Source organism: Trachinotus anak, unplaced genomic scaffold, assembly GCF_046630095.1.
Source record: "Trachinotus anak isolate AG129_WGS33_773 ecotype Australia unplaced genomic scaffold, CSIRO_AGI_Tana_v1 ptg000048l, whole genome shotgun sequence".
NCBI lineage: Eukaryota > Metazoa > Chordata > Actinopteri > Carangiformes > Carangidae > Trachinotus > Trachinotus anak.
Genome location: NW_027273899.1, coordinates 270,001 through 285,513, shown reverse-complemented (window position 1 = coordinate 285,513; position 15,513 = coordinate 270,001). Strand labels below are relative to the sequence as shown.

Below are 15,513 nucleotides of genomic sequence, written 5' to 3'. Positions count from 1 at the left end.
GAAGGTAACGATGTGGTCTGTTGTCTGCTCATGTTTGCGTCTCTGTTGCTGGAGCAGATGATGGAGCAGAGAACCTGGAGAAGTCTGAGGTCCAGGCCATCATAGAGTCCACCCCAGAACTGGACATGGACCTGGAGAACTGCAGAGGAACCAGGTACCAGACTGGATCACATCTGTTCTCACCGAGGTCACTGGTCTCAGGGTTTCTTCTTCTCCACAAACCACATGAAAAGACCAGAACCAGAACAGTGTCTATGCCTGTGTGTGTGTGTGTGTGTGGGGGTGGGGGTGGGGGTGATCTTATTGATGGTGGGACAGTTTTAGCTGGTATATATGAAGATCATAGGACGTGTTGAAAGCTCTGGAACAGCTGATGATGATGATGACGATGACACCCTCCATTTGTTTCTCCAGCACGCCGTCTAAAGGGGGCGTGGAGAACCTGGCGTTCGACAGAAACACTGACTCTCTGTTTGAGGAGCTGTCGTCAGCAGGAAACGACCTGATTGGAGACGTGGATGAAGGAGCTGACCTGCTGGGTGAGAAGCTCCGCCCTCTCACTACCTGTCATTTGGTCACATGGTCCTCTTTTACAAACACCTTTCTCCCCTGTCGTGTCTCTGAACTGTTCTCTGGCTGTCGGGCGTTGCCTCCTCACAGACGAGTTCTCTGGTGTGTATCAGTCCTGTGACTTTTCTCACCGATGTTCAGTAGGTGACAGTGATGTCATTGTGTTACTGTAGACTACAGGTGTTCTCATGTTCTCTTCACCTGTCTCTAATGTTCCTCTGCATGACGATCAGATTACAACTTTCTAGGTAAGAATGACAGAGCAGTGTGTTTGTAGAGCAGCCGATGATGATGATGATGATGATGATGATGATGATGTCCTGTGATCATTTTCAGGTATGGGTCGGGAGGTGGAGCATCTTATCCATGAGAACACTCAGCTGCTGGAGACCAAGTCAGTGTAACTGTGTGTGTTACTGTGTGTAACTGTGTGTGTTACTGTGTGTGTTACTGTGTGTTACTGTGTGTTACTGTGTGTGTTACTGTGTGTGTTACTGTGTGTGTTACTGTGTGTGTTACTGTGTGTAACTGTGTGTGTTACTGTGTGTTAGTGTGTGTTACTGTGTGTAACTGTGTGTGTTACTGTGTATGTAACTGTGTGTGTTACTGTGTGTTACTGTGTATGTAACTGTGTGTGTTACTGTGTGTGTTACTGTGTGTTACTGTGTGTTACTATGTGTAACTGTGTGTGTTACTGTGTATGTAACTGTGTGTGTTACTGTGTGTTACTGTGTATGTAACTGTGTGTGTTACTGTGTGTGTTACTGTGTGTTACTGTGTGTTACTATGTGTAACTGTGTGTGTTACTGTGTGTTACTGTGTGTAACTGTGTGTGTTACTGTGTGTTATTGATCTGTTACTAATCTGTTATTGATCTGTTATTGATCTGTTACTGATCTGTTATTGATCTGTTAGTGATCTGTTACTGATCTGTTATTGATCTGTTACTGATCTGTTATTGATCTGTGGTGTGAAGGACTTTTTCTCAGCAGCAGCTTCAGTGACTGAACCTGAACTGAGCTCATTTCCTCCAGTGAAGCAGGTTCATCGTCACTGAAGCTGTGAACCTCAGTTCTTCTCTTCGTCCTGTGTCCCTGCAGACCAACTGCAGACAGGACGGTGCTGCCCCCTCCTGTGTGATGTAGACATGACATCAGCATCACCTGTATTCACCTGTGTGTGTGTATATATGTGTGTGTGTGTGTTTCCAGAAACGCTCTGAACGTGGTGAAGAATGACCTGATAGCTCGTGTGGACGAGTTGTCCTGTGAGAAGGAGGTTCTCAGAGGAGAGCTGGACGCTGTCAATCAGGCCAAGAGCAAACTGGAGGAGAGGAACAGAGAGCTGGAGGAGGAGCTGAAGAAGTGAGTGGATCTGGATCAGTCAGGGTTAGGGTTAAACTAACCCTAACCCTGCCGATCGAGAGCCCAGGTTTAACTCTTTACTGTCCCGCAGGATCCGAGGAGAGCTGGAGGAGGCCAAGCAGAAAGTGAAGACTGAGAACGAGGATGATGTGAGTCTTTGTGCTGTGTGTTTGTGTTGTTGTGTAGCAGGAGCGGTGGGTTGTGTTGGACAGCGCGTCAGCAGTGTCGTGATGTGTCGTGTTGTGTTGTGTGTCAGCAGAGCGACGTGCCCACGGCGCAGAGGAAGCGCTTCACCAGGGTGGAGATGGCCCGAGTCCTGATGGAGAGGAACCAGTACAAGGAGAGACTGATGGAGCTGCAGGAGGCGGTGAGATGGACGGAGATGATCCGGTGAGACAGCAGCTACACCCACACTACACCCACACTACACACTACACACTACACCCACACTACACCCACACTACACACTACACACTACACCCACACTACACACTACACACTACACACTACACACTACACCCACACTACACCCTACACACTACACACTACACACTACACCCACACTACACACTACACACTACACCCACACTACACACTACACACTACACCCACACTACACACTACACCCACACTACACACTACACACACTACACACGCTACACACACTACACACGCTACACACACTACACACGCTACACACACTACACACGCTACACACGCTACACGCTACACACACTACACGCTACACACGACATACTACACACTACACACACACTACACACACACTGAACACACACGTTATGTGTGTGTGTGTGTAAACCTTGTGTAAAGGTTTAACGTGACTTCTCTATCTCAGGGCGTCGAAGGAGAACCCAGCTCTACCAGAGAAGAAGAAGTCCAGCCTCTGGCAGTTGTAAGCTCCTCTCTTCTTCTGTGGTTCTGTGTGGTCACTGTGATGTCACCATGGTTCATGGTGTCGTAGGTAAATCATAACCATGGTGACAGAGTCTGTTTGACAGATGATCTGGAGGAAACTGAGGTCAAAGTTCATCAGGTTCATCCACACTGACACGTTCGAGTTTAAAACACGTCACGGACTCTGTTGAACCCTTTAAGCACACTTCCTGTAGTTCCACATTTCTGCTGACTTTAGTCAGAGAGGATTACCCACAGTTCATAGCACCGATGTTAGACACAGGGTTACCATGGTTACCAGGGAACACATTAAAAATGGTAAACAACAGCCATGAATCGTAAAAAAAAAAAAAAAAAGAATAAGAAGACGAGCGTTTAACAAATGAGGAGGAGCTAACGCTAATGCTAACGCTACAATGAAGAATTCCACGTGTGTGAACACAGGTGGTGACTCAGGTGAACTGTGTGTTGTTATCTGTGATCACATGATCACTGTTCTCTTCACGAACAGGAAGAGAAAAAATATTTCAAATCAAAAGTCACTAACCTACAACTATACTCTATGTTTTGGCGTTGTCAAGGTAATGTGATATCACAAAGTGCCATCTTCCTCTTTACACCGCTCTGAGCCCCTGCATCCTCACACTCATCACTGACCAGGTGACTTCAGTTCAGTCTGTGAGGGGTCAGGACTCAGGCCTCAGGGGGACACTGGGACTGGGACTGCAGAGTAGACAATCTGCTTCCTGTTTAAACTGGCTTGCACATGCCCAGTGTATGTGAATGGTCATGTGATATGTTTCCAGGTGTGATAGTGTGGTCTTTAAAATGGTCTTTAAAATGAAATGTGTCAGTGTGGGCGGAGCCTTAAATACACCTGTTTCCTACTGGAGGACGTGAACCTGCTCCAGGAGTTTGGTTTGAAGAACCAGGTTGTTGTGTTTAATAGAGAAGGTCTGACTGATGCACGTCTCTCTGCGTCTCCCTGTGTGTGTGTGTGTGTGTGCGTGCGTGCGTGTGTGCGTGCGTGCGTGTGTATGTATGTATGTGTCCTCCTTCACTGTGCCTGGTGTCATGGTGTCTGTCTGCAGGAGGTGTGTTTGTTGGGTTGTTGTTAAAATCAGTTCGACTGAAGTTAGACAGTCAGATCAACCTCCATGTTTAACATGTTTGTCAACAGGTGTAGGTGAGCAGGTGCAGGTCAGCAGGTGTAGATGAACAGGTGTAGATGAACAGGTGCAGGTGAGCAGGTGCAGATGAACAGGTGTAGATGAACAGGTGCAGGTGAGCAGGTGCAGGTCAGCAGGTGTAGGTGAACTGTGTGTTGTGGTCAGGCCTGTTGTGCTCTGTGTTGTTGACTAACGTCCTGGTCGGTGCTCAGTATTAACCCTGCACACCCTGCGCCCCCTCCCCTCCAGCTCTCTGAGTGACGGGGGCTCTGATGTTTTTCTGTTTGGGAGGGGGGTCAGTGAGAGGGTCATGATCAGTCTGTGTACCTGTGTGTTAGTGGGAGGAGCCTCCTACCCCTCAGTGTTGACCCCACTCTGCTGCTGAGCTGCTGCTTGTGTCCACCCCTCTATATGTCTGTCTGTGTCCTCTCTTCCTCCCACTTCCCCACCCTTACACCTCCAGTTTCAGCCGTTTGTTCAGCTCGTCGGGCGGAGCGGCCAAGAAGCCGGCGGTGGAGGCCCCGGTGAACGTCAAGTACAACGCCCCCACCTCTCAGGTGCAGCCGTCCGTTAAGAAGAAGAGCAGCACCCTGCAGCAGCTGCCCGGCGACAAGGGCAAAGCCTTCGACTTCCTTAACGAGGAGTAAGTCACTGAGGGGGAGGGGCTACATGAGAACATGTGACAGCTGAAGAGGGAAACGCATCAGGAACTGAATCACAGTATTTCACTGAAGCTCTGACACTGTGGGACACTTCAGTCCATCTGTTTAAAGCTGTCAGTCAAACTGATCTGTAGCCCCGCCCATATTCATGACATCACCTGTTATATATGACAGGTGTGCAGGTGAGAGCATAACATTATTATCACCTGTTTGTATGTGAGGTGATGAGGTCCAGTCTAATGAGGACTCACAATGCTCAGAGTCTGTGTCTCCACTGGACTCTGGACCACATGGAGACACATCAGAGGGCGGAGCTGGAGCAGAACTTTTTCCTGGTCTGGATCAAATGAACCAGACTACAGGTGTGAGTCCCTTCTGCCCACAGCAGGACAGAGTCACGATCAGCCGTTTACCTAAAATAATTAGACCAGTGTTGACAGAAACCAGCTCCAGTGTATTTAGTACTGGTCTCTGTGTGCCCCCCCTCTGACCAGTCTTTGAAACCAGAGCTGAGCTTTGTCTTCAGCGAACCTCTCTGAGGTTCTGTGGGGAACCCTCAGGTTCTGTCAGACGGACGTCTCAGTCATCGTGCTGCGTTTGTGTCCACAGAGCAGCAGCTGATAACGTGGTGTCCAGGCGAGAGCAGAAGAGAGCTCAGTACCAGCAGGTGAAAGCCCACGTCCAGAAGGAGGACGGCAGAGTCCAGGCCTACGGCTGGAGCCTGCCCAAGAAGTTCAAGGTGAGGAGCTTCAGTGATGACACCACAGAGACCCCTGTGTCAGTCTGCTGCAGAAACACAATGTCAACACAAATCAGACGTAACAGTGTTGCTGTGTTTTCCTTGTTCAGGCCAACGGAGGTCAGGCAGAGAGCAAGATGAAGAACCTGCCTGTTCCCATGTTCCTCAGACCTCTGGATGAGAAAGACGCTTCCATGAAGGTGATTCTCTACCTGTGTGTAGCCAGTGTGTAGTCAGTGTGTAGTCAGTGTGTAGCCAGTATGTAGTTAGTGTATAGTCGGTGTGTAGCCGGTGTGTAGTCGGTGTGTAGCCAGTGTGTAGTCAGTGTAGTTAGTGTTGATCCTCAGCCTGTTTGTGTGCTGCTGGCCTCGGTTTTTCACAGGGTTGTGTTGTTGTGACTGTGTGTCTCTGCCTCAGCTGTGGTGTGCTGCTGGTGTGAATCTCTCTGGAGGGAAAACCAGAGACGGGGGTCTGATCGTGGGGGCCAGTGTGTTCTACAGTGACGTGCCTGGACCTGAGAGCCCGAAGAAGAAGACTGGGTCTCAGAGCAGCCTGGAAAAACTGGATCAAGACCTGAAGGTAACTCACACAGGTCCTCCTCCTTTCAGTTACATCATCAGACTGGGACTATCAGACTATCAGAACCTGCAGCTACACAAACACACATTCACAGACACACACTTCCATCAGGTTGACAAGATAACAAACCTCTGTGTGTCGCTGCAGGAGCAGCAGCAGGAGCTGCGGCAGCAGGATGAGTTATCATCGCTGGTGTGGATCTGCACCAGCACCCAGTCCACCACCAAGGCCGTGGTCATTGATGCCAACCAGCCTGGAAACATCCTGGAGAGCTTCTTTGTGTGTAACTCTCATGTCCTCTGCATCACCAGCGTCCCAGGTTAGTGGATGTGATCATGTGAGTCCGGAGGTTTTATCACTGCTGTGTGTTGGCTGCAGCACTTCTGATTCTGTTCTCATTCAGGTGCCAGAGAGACGGACTACCCAGCCGGTGAAGAAGTACCTCCAACCTCTGAGGCAGGACTGGTGGGGGAGGGTGGCTCCTCAGCAGCCAGCAGCAGCTCGGCGGGTGGAGACAGCGTGCTGGGGGGCATCACTGTGGTAGGCTGTGCAGCAGAGGGAACAGCAGCTGTTCCTCAGATCGCAGACGGCCCAGGGAAAGAAACTGGTGAGATGTCAGGATATGCAGTGTCACGGTGAACCTAAACATGACACATGACATGAACCAGTTCATTGAGACGATCTCCTCTGTAGAGTCCAGACCAGCAGAGGAAGCCACTGAGGCCACCGAGGCCAGCGAGGGCCTCCTTGACCACAGAGAAACCCTGAGGGGGGTCTACACCGAGCACGTCTTCACTGATCCACTGGGAGCTCAGCAGACGGCAGAGACTCCAATCAGCTACTCTCAGAGGTAATGACAGGGGGCGGGCACAGTTCATGTGTCCAGTGAAATTTGTCTGTTTCATCAGCACTTAAACATCCTCAGAGTAACACCATCACAACTAACACAGTCACATATTAACACTGTCATACAGTAACAATGTCACACAGGAACACCGTCACAGAGTAACACAGTCATAACTAACACTGTCATACAGTAACACCATCACATAGTAACTCCGTCACACAGGAACACCATCACATAGTAACACCAACGCAAATAACACCGTCACACAGGAACACCCTCACAGAGTAACACCCTCACAACTAACACTGTCATACAGTAACACTGTCACCATCACATAGATTAATATCAACCTGTGAGAGGTCTCGTACTGACACTGTGTTGAACCGACTGTACAGAGCAGTAACACCAGTACTTCCTGTTGTCTGTGGTGACCAGGGAGAGCGACCTGTTGAAAGATGGAGTCAGTTCAGACCCCACAGCTGAGGACCAGGACCTGATGAGGGAGGAGGCCCAGAAGATGAGCAGCGTCCTGCCCACCATGTGGCTGGGGGCACAGAACGGATGGTGAGTGTGACAGGTTGTTGTCGTCTGACTGTTGTGTGGTGAGGAACCTGCTGACTGACAAGCATCTGTGGTTCCAGTGTGTACGTCCACTCCTCTGTGGCTCAGTGGAAGAAGTGTCTCCACTCCATAAAGCTGAAGGACTCTGTGCTCGGCATCGTGTGAGTACACTGACCTGAGTGATGTGTTACTGCACCGTCAGCCTCAGATTTCCCTCTTCTTTGGCTGCTTCCTGAACTCTGTCTCTGTCTCACAGACACGTGAAGGGCCGGGTCCTGGTGGGTCTGTCTGACGGGACTCTGGCCATATTCCACAGAGGAGTGGGTGAGTGGACATTTATAATGAAGTGGTATCCTCAGCTGGTGTAGTGTTCCTCAGTCAGTGTAACCATGTGCCTGTGTCTGTCAGACGGACAGTGGGACCTGACCAACTACCACCTGTTGGACCTGGGGAGGCCACACCACTCCATCCGCTGCATGACCATAGTTCACGACAAGGTGTGGTGTGGCTACAGGAACAAGATCTACGTGGTGCAGCCCAAAGCCATGAAGATAGAGGTGCAGTAGTGTGTGTGTGTGTGTGTGTGTGTGTGTGTGTGTGTGTGTGTGTGTGTGTGTGTGTGTGTGTGTGTGTGTGTGTGTGTGTGTGTGTGTGTGTTAAAGACAACATTTCATCAAACTGCTTGAATGTAAAGGGGGGGGTTGATCTTCCCTCACATCTCTGTCCTCATGTCCTCTACAGAAGTCGTTCGACGCCCACCCTCGTAAGGACAGTCAGGTGCGTCTGCTGGCCTGGGACGGTGATGGGATCTGGGTGTCCATCAGGTTGGACTCCACCCTCAGGCTGTTCCACGCTCACACCTACCAGCACCTGCAGGACGTGGACATCGAGCCCTACGTCAGCAAGATGCTGGGTACAGACGACACCTGACAGCGTCTGACACACCTGGTCTCTTCAGGTCTGGTTCTAACTGTGGTCTCTGCACCTGTGTCTCAGGTACGGGGAAACTCGGCTTCTCGTTTGTGAGGATCACAGCTCTGATGGTTTCCTGTAACCGACTGTGGATCGGCACTGGGAACGGGGTCATCATCTCCATCCCCCTGACAGAGAGTGAGTCTTTTATTCTGTGTCAACATTCTCTCCTCATTGAATATGATCTTAACTCTGCCAGGAAGCTGCTGCCCAGTTAATGCTGAACTCAGGTTTTTATTTCTTTATGTTTATCAGGCGCCCAATCTGTATCAGCTGTGTAGGTAATGGTGTTATCAATAATAATGACAGATAACAGTAGTTAATAGTAATGATGAGTAGTGGTGGATCTGGATCCTGCTGCTCCAGAGGCAGAGCTGGGGGGGGGGCAGTGCATCATGGGAATCCCCCAGCAGTCTAGCTCTATAGCAGCATAACTAAGGGGTGGATCAGGACATACCCGAGCCAGCCCTAACTATAAGCTTCATCCAAGAGAAGACATGGGGGGAGGGGGTTAAAACAAATCACAGAGTTAGACATCCTTAGAAGCTTCTCTGCAGAGCCTCAGTCATGTCCAACGTATGGTGGCCCTGAGGGCTCAACACACTGTGACTGAAGAAAACACACGTGAACAGACGGACGACAACAGAGGTGTTTCCAGGGGACACAATAAAGGGATGAACCAGGATGTTGTCTAAAACGTGTTTTATCAGGTCCTGAGTCTCTGAGTCTCTGTGTCTCTGTCCCATCAGCAGCCAACAAGGTGACCAAGGCAGCAGCTAACCAACCAGGAAGTGTGGTTCGTGTGTACGGTGATGACAGCGGCGACAAGGTGACGGCCGGGACGTTTGTCCCGTACTGCTCCATGGCTCACGCTCAGCTCTGTTTCCATGGTCACCGGGATGCTGTCAAGTTCTTCACTGCTGTCCCAGGTAAAGAGAGCGAGTATCTGAAATGTGACCAACTCTGTCGGCCCGGGGTCGGCCCGGTGTCGGCCCCGCTCTGTTCCTCATACACTGACGGTACTGACGGTCTGTGTGAGACAGTGAACGTGTCGTGTATGAGTCACAGGTTGTGTGTCTGCTCTCAGGTCACGCCTCCTCCTCGTCCTCAGGAGGAGACGCAGCAGGAGACAAGGCGACAGACGCCTCCTCTCAGGAAGGATCCAGGTCCATGTTGGTGATGAGTGGAGGAGAAGGTTACATCGACTTCAGGATGGGTGAGTTCACCTCCTGAAGGGGGTCTGAAGAGTCTGAGTGACGTGGGTCACAGTGACGTAGAGAACACCTGTCTCTGTGTCCGCAGGTGATGAAGACGGCGAGGCAGAGGAGGGAGACGACCCCCCCATGAAACTGCAGCCCTTCCTGGCTAAAGCCGAGCGCAGCCATCTCATCGTCTGGCAGGTCCTTATGAATGAGGACTGACCTCTGACCCCTGACCCCTGATTCTCTCACACCTGCTGCCAGGTGGATGACTCACCTGTGCAGGAGTCTGATCAGCACTTTTCCCTCCTCACACCTGAACAATCAGTGTGAAACATCTGATCTTAGACCTGGTTCTCAGAGGAGACCTGGACTCGATCTTCTTCTTCTTCTTTTATCTTTTTTAATTTCATGGATTTGAACATTTGAATCTGTTCTTTTAATATGATTTGATTTCTGTTCCTCACCTGGTTCTCCAGGTTCCCTCCATGGTCCAGTTCTTGTCCTGATGCTGGACTGGTTCAGAACAAAAGATAATCACCTGTCACTTCCTGTTTGTCCTGTAATCATGTGGGCGAGTGGGAGCCAATCACAGAGCAGATTTCTGCTTTCAGTATTGATTGTAAGATGGCGTTTAATCAGTCTCCAGGTGTGTCTCACCTGGTCAGTGAGGACGGACCTGACCATGTGACAGAAGCAGCTCAGTTTACGATGAGGTCACAGAGATGAAGATTCATCCTCATCCTCAGTCTCTGATTTTTTGACAACTCCTCAGTTTGAACGACATGAAGCAGATTCTACTGTTTTCATCTCAATCACCTGATCACACACACACACACACACACACACACACACACACACACACACACTTCTGACTCTGTGACCTGCTGTGACCCTGTCCCCCCTCCCTCCTGTGGCTCTGCGGACCTGATGCCCCGCCCCCTCCTCGGGGCGGCACCGTCAGACTCTGAAGCTTTGACTCATATTTATTCTCCTGAATGTTTTGTTTGCTACCAAAGGTTCAACCATCAAAGATGGACGCCTGTTCTCCAGCTGCTCAAACAGCGACTGTCTCATGTAACAGCTGCTGCCAGCTGACAGGTGGTCTCCATGGAGACAATGTTTTTCTAACATCCTGGTGTATAGATCAGATATATTTTTAGACTTTGATATTTGGAAAGTGAAATATTTTTAGAGTGTGAGAGAAGAGAACGAGTTGTTACTGACATGACCCCCCTCTGGTCCTGGTCCTGGTCCAGGTCCAGGTCCAGGTCCAGGTCCAGAGGTCAAACCTTCATCACTGATGTGTCTCAGTGAAACACATGATTTCACTAAATGTTTCAGTTTGAATGTTTCTGTCTTTAAACTGTTGATTCTGGTTCAGGCAGCGACGCTGCTGCACCTGCTGTTTCCTCCTCCTCTTCCTCCTCCTCCTCCTTCTTCCTTCTTCTTCTTCTCTGCTAAAAGTGTTTGTGTAGCAGAAACCATGAGAGCAAAACTCACCTCGTCAGCAGGTGGGTGCATCACACCCACTGCTCACACACAGTGAGCTAACTGACTAACTAACTGACCCCAAGGTGGCGCCGTGACACCCTCGTCTCAACTCCCCTGAGTCTGAGTTTGTTCTTCATCATCATCATCTACAGAGCATCATCAAAACAAACTGGATAATTATACGTGACATCATATTAAACTTGAGTAGTTACGATCAGCTTCACATCAAAACTCGTTAATCACAATTAACTAAATGTATTGGAACCACACCTGGTGCACCCCTGCAGACCTCGAGCTCTGCTACGGTCTCATGATGTCATGCCTCTGGGCGGCGCCACTGAATCAGCTGCATGATCTGAGGCCACTCCTCAGTAACTGATCAGATCATTCCACCTTAAATAAAAACCACCTGTCTGTGCTGCAGACAAACTGAGGGATGGTGAACGTTCAGAAGTCTCACTGTAGTTTAACATTACGTCTCCACACTGACACAGTCTGATGTTCAGAGTCCTCACTCATCGTCATCTTTGAAGCTCCGGAAACCAGAAAACAATGTTTGATTTTCATTTCGACTCTTAAATGCAGGTTTACTGATGTGATGTCATCGCCTCAACCTGTGTGTAGTCAGTGAGTCCCGTCCTCTGGGAGGCAAAGGTCAGGGGTCAAACCCTCAGATGACTGATCTCCTACTTTAGCAATAATAAAATTAAATAATTCTCATGGTCTGAATCCTCGTCAGCTGCCTGGACCCAGATGTGTGTGTGTGTGTGTGTGTGTGTGTGTGTGTGTGTGTGTGTGTGTGTGTGTGTGTGTGTGTGTGTGTGTGTGTGTGTGTGTGTGTGTGTGTGTGTGTGTGTGTGTGTGTGTGTGTGTGTGTGTGTGTGTGTGTGTGTGTGTGTGTGTGTGTGTGTGTGTGTGTGTGTGTGTGTGTGTGTGTGTGTGTGTGTGTGTGTGTGTGTGTCCGTCCTCAGCCATGTCAGTATTTATTTTGATGATGAGCAGAGTGTATCTTTGTACATTGAAAATATATAAATGGGGATGAGTGTGTTTGTTGTGTTTTATAACTTACTCAGCTATGCACTATATCTCTGAGAGGCGGTGGGGTTGTTTGGGGGTGGGAGGATGGGGTGGGGGGTCAACTGAATGCAGTGGGAAACTTCTTCCCATCACAGCAGGTTGGAGGAGTTTTCCCGCCTTCTTCTACAGGTGTCCTCATGAACCTGGCAGGTCGTCCCCCCCCCCCCCAGGTCAGGTCACCTGTACTTGACAGTGTCTTTGGCCTCTGCTTGTTTTTAACACTCAATAAAGCAACTTTTGTGGGCACCTGTTGTCTGTTGTGTTTGTGATGATCAGAGGAGCTGCAGGATGTTTCAGTTTGACCTTTGACCTTTCACAAGTGAGACTGAACATTAACAATAACCTTGCAGTGAGGCAGAGTGCTCAACACCAGGATCTGAACCTGGACTTCAGCCTCTACTCATTTTATTAACACCTGTGATTTTCCTTCTGTGACATGTCCGGATGCATTTTGGGAAAAAGGTCGACCTCTGACCCTCTGTTTCATAAAGCAACATTATCAGTTAAACCAGTAAAACCAGTTACATTTCCATTCAGTGAAGCTTTAAATAAGTCTGACTCCAGTTACCATGGAAACGTGTCCCTCCAGTCCAGACCACTTCTGGTCTGAGTCTCAGCTTCTTGATGTATTTTATAAATGTATCAGTCAACGTGGTTCTGATGCAGGTGAAAGTTCATCATTAGTTTTCTCAGACAGAAAATCTGAAAGAATAAAATATTTAACTGTGCAGATGTTATCACTTGTCCAACATCACCTCAGGTCATAATGAAACCTCTGCTTCAGGCTCAGCAGGTTGTGAACAGTCACTGAGGGGACCGGTGGCTCTTCGCCACCACCAGGGGGCAGACTTGAACCACGTGAAACTTGAGGACCTCAGGAGAAGGTCTGACTCATGGACCTGAGTCCTGATGGTGGAGCAGGAGGGATCGAGCCAGATCAGTCTGTGCTGGAGTCAGCTGATGACTGTGTCTCGAACAAGTTTAATCTTATTTTAAAGTGTTTTTCATGGACCAACTGAAATGAACTCAGAGGTCAGAGGTCGTCACATGTTGAACAGGTAAATTTTTCTCCTTTCTAACTTTCAGCTCCACCTGAAGTTTGAAACAACATGAACACAAAAAACTTTGTATCATCAATCACGACTTTCAGACACTGGTTCTTGCATCACCCACAATGCACCTTGACAGCAGACAACTCAGTCAGGTTTTGTTGTGTTAGCTGCACTTTAGCATGCGGCTAACGTAGCCTAGGTTTGAGCCACTTAGCATCAATGGAAATGGTGAAACAGCTACAAGCATCAGTTTCACTGTTGAACACATCATTTCCTGTTTGTTCAGTGTAGAAACAGAACAGTTCACAGCTTCCTGTGAACACAACCTGCGTCTACGTTCCTCTGTTTACGTATGAAACAAGCTAATGAATGAGTTAAAAATGGTTTAAAAAGCTTGAATAATTCTGAAGAGTCAGTGAACGGTTACAACAGACGGGGGTGGTGGAGGTGGGGCTGTTGTATGAAACTAATGCATTGTAAACCAGTGGTTCCAGGAAATCAGCAGACAAACTCCCCACTCCACTGATCACTGAGCAAATAACACACATCTTTAATATTTCCTTCTCAATTGGTGTAATTCCTACTATCTGGAAGACTCCTCATGTGCTCCCTTTGCACAAAGGAGGAGACAACAGTCATCTCCCTCTCTGGTAAAAACCCTCCTTCACTGAGTGATGGTGAAGACAAACGTCCTTATTCCACCCCTCCCCACTGGAGTGCCCTTCCTGTGTAATATACACCACCCCCCGGGGTCCAGTCATTGGCTCACGTCTTCTCATATCGCTACTATGCAGATGACACCCAACTATACCTGTGGCTCCCTCCAGATGACCCCACACAGACCTCAGTCTGTCTCTGAACACCTCATGGAAGAAGAAACACCACCTTCAACTGAACCTCTGTAAGGCTGAATCATAGTCATCATCAGTCTCTTCATCTCCTCTTCATCTCTGACCACAACCAAGGGCCAGACAAACCAGGAGTCATGTCTGAGGACCGGCTCGCCTTCTCAGACTGGGTTGTCTCTGTCTCCAGGTCCTGACTCTTTGTTCTGTACAACATCAGAAACATCAGGTCTGACCTGCCTCAGTCCTCCACCCAGATCCTGGTGCAGACCATGGTTCTCTCTCACCTCTATTACTGCAGTTCTCCTCTAGTGGACCACACAGTGAAACAGATGGTCCAGACGTGCTGAGACACTACATCTTTATTTTAGTGCTGTCAACCTCAGTGATCAAAACAGAGCTAATGCAAAAGATGAATGTTAACAGTCTACACCTGTTCACACTGAGTGCTAACAACACAGAGTCACAGAGTATAAATATGAATCATTTACATTTAAACATCATGTTCATCACCAAACTGCAGGAACAACAGATGCAGCTTCATCTTGAACTGTGGGAAAACTGTAGTTGAGGCAGTTTTATAATGAAGTTATCTACAGATGTGCTGCAGCCTCCACACTCAGACCTCCCAGTCTGTCATCCTGTCCTCATTCATCACCGAAGATCCCTATGGCACTGACTGGTTGGTCCTCTCTGGTGCAATAAATCCCTTATTAGACAGTCTTCTCCCTGTTGAACATCTATGATGGACCACAGGACCAGACCAATCTCTCTCTACGAGCTCTGAAGTTAAGAAATCTGCCTTTAGTTTTGTGGTGTGAACAAAACATATAAAATCAACAACATCACTACTCCCGGCCTCAGTGTGCAATTCTTTTCTTTCTGTCTCCACATCACTGTAAAAGAGAGAAACCTCAATGATTAAATAAAAGTTTGAATTAAAGAATCTCATGTAATCTATATTAATACTGTGAAGGTATCAGAGCCTGAGTCCACAGAGAAACTGAGCCTTAAAACCAGTTGTCAGGACTTTATGTGCAGTGAGTGTGTGTGTGTGTGGCCTTGTATATTTCACAGAGGGTCATGTGTGTAATGAGGTGGATGCTGACTTTGCTGAATCCAATGTTTTGATGATGAGATGAGCTGTGGTTCATGAATCATGAGTAACACACACTCACACACACACTCACACACACACTGCTAACTTCAGTGGAGTTAACCCTGGCGTTTGTCTCCACCTCTAGAGACAGATGTTGGTGAGTAAAGGATGAACTCACTACATCTCTTTATACTGGTGAGTAAACAGCTGCTAATGCTAATGTTAGCTTCGTAGCTTTAGCTAAACTGCTTTTAAAAAATCTTCAAACCCTCTCAGAAAAACATTTGAAAAAATCTGTTTTGATTGAAACTTAGAGCATCTCCTTTAACAAGAGAACAAACGAAACACACCATGGCTGTCAGTCAGTCT

At 48.5% G+C, this 15,513-nt stretch overlaps 1 protein-coding gene across 13 annotated transcripts in view; it reads left to right on the top strand.

The window, feature by feature from the left end:
• The window catches only part of spag9b (sperm associated antigen 9b), a 29,803-nt gene extending 17,409 nt beyond the window's left edge, over positions 1-12,394 (top strand). For 2 of the 13 annotated variants that reach the window (XM_071473205.1, XM_071473207.1), the window contains 23 exons: positions 58-154; positions 415-539; positions 907-964; positions 1,782-1,934; positions 2,026-2,083; positions 2,194-2,324; positions 2,791-2,847; positions 4,482-4,661; positions 5,290-5,419; positions 5,530-5,619; positions 5,837-5,998; positions 6,146-6,317; positions 6,402-6,605; positions 6,692-6,848; positions 7,281-7,409; positions 7,487-7,567; positions 7,663-7,730; positions 7,815-7,963; positions 8,148-8,319; positions 8,403-8,516; positions 9,131-9,307; positions 9,466-9,594; positions 9,681-12,394. In XM_071473205.1, the coding sequence (XP_071329306.1) occupies positions 58-154; positions 415-539; positions 907-964; positions 1,782-1,934; positions 2,026-2,083; positions 2,194-2,324; positions 2,791-2,847; positions 4,482-4,661; positions 5,290-5,419; positions 5,530-5,619; positions 5,837-5,998; positions 6,146-6,317; positions 6,402-6,605; positions 6,692-6,848; positions 7,281-7,409; positions 7,487-7,567; positions 7,663-7,730; positions 7,815-7,963; positions 8,148-8,319; positions 8,403-8,516; positions 9,131-9,307; positions 9,466-9,594; positions 9,681-9,799 (2,912 nt within the window). In that variant the 3' untranslated portion in view covers positions 9,800-12,394. Of the gene's footprint in view, positions 1-57; positions 155-414; positions 540-660; positions 673-906; positions 965-1,781; positions 1,935-2,025; positions 2,084-2,190; positions 2,325-2,790; positions 2,849-4,479; positions 4,662-5,289; positions 5,420-5,529; positions 5,620-5,836; positions 5,999-6,145; positions 6,318-6,401; positions 6,606-6,691; positions 6,849-7,280; positions 7,410-7,486; positions 7,568-7,662; positions 7,731-7,814; positions 7,964-8,147; positions 8,320-8,402; positions 8,517-9,127; positions 9,308-9,465; positions 9,595-9,680 lie in introns of all 13 variants that reach the window. The other 11 variants (XM_071473200.1, XM_071473206.1, XM_071473196.1 and 8 more) reach the window with 10 other exon arrangements.
• Positions 12,395-15,513: the final 3,119 nt, after the last annotated feature.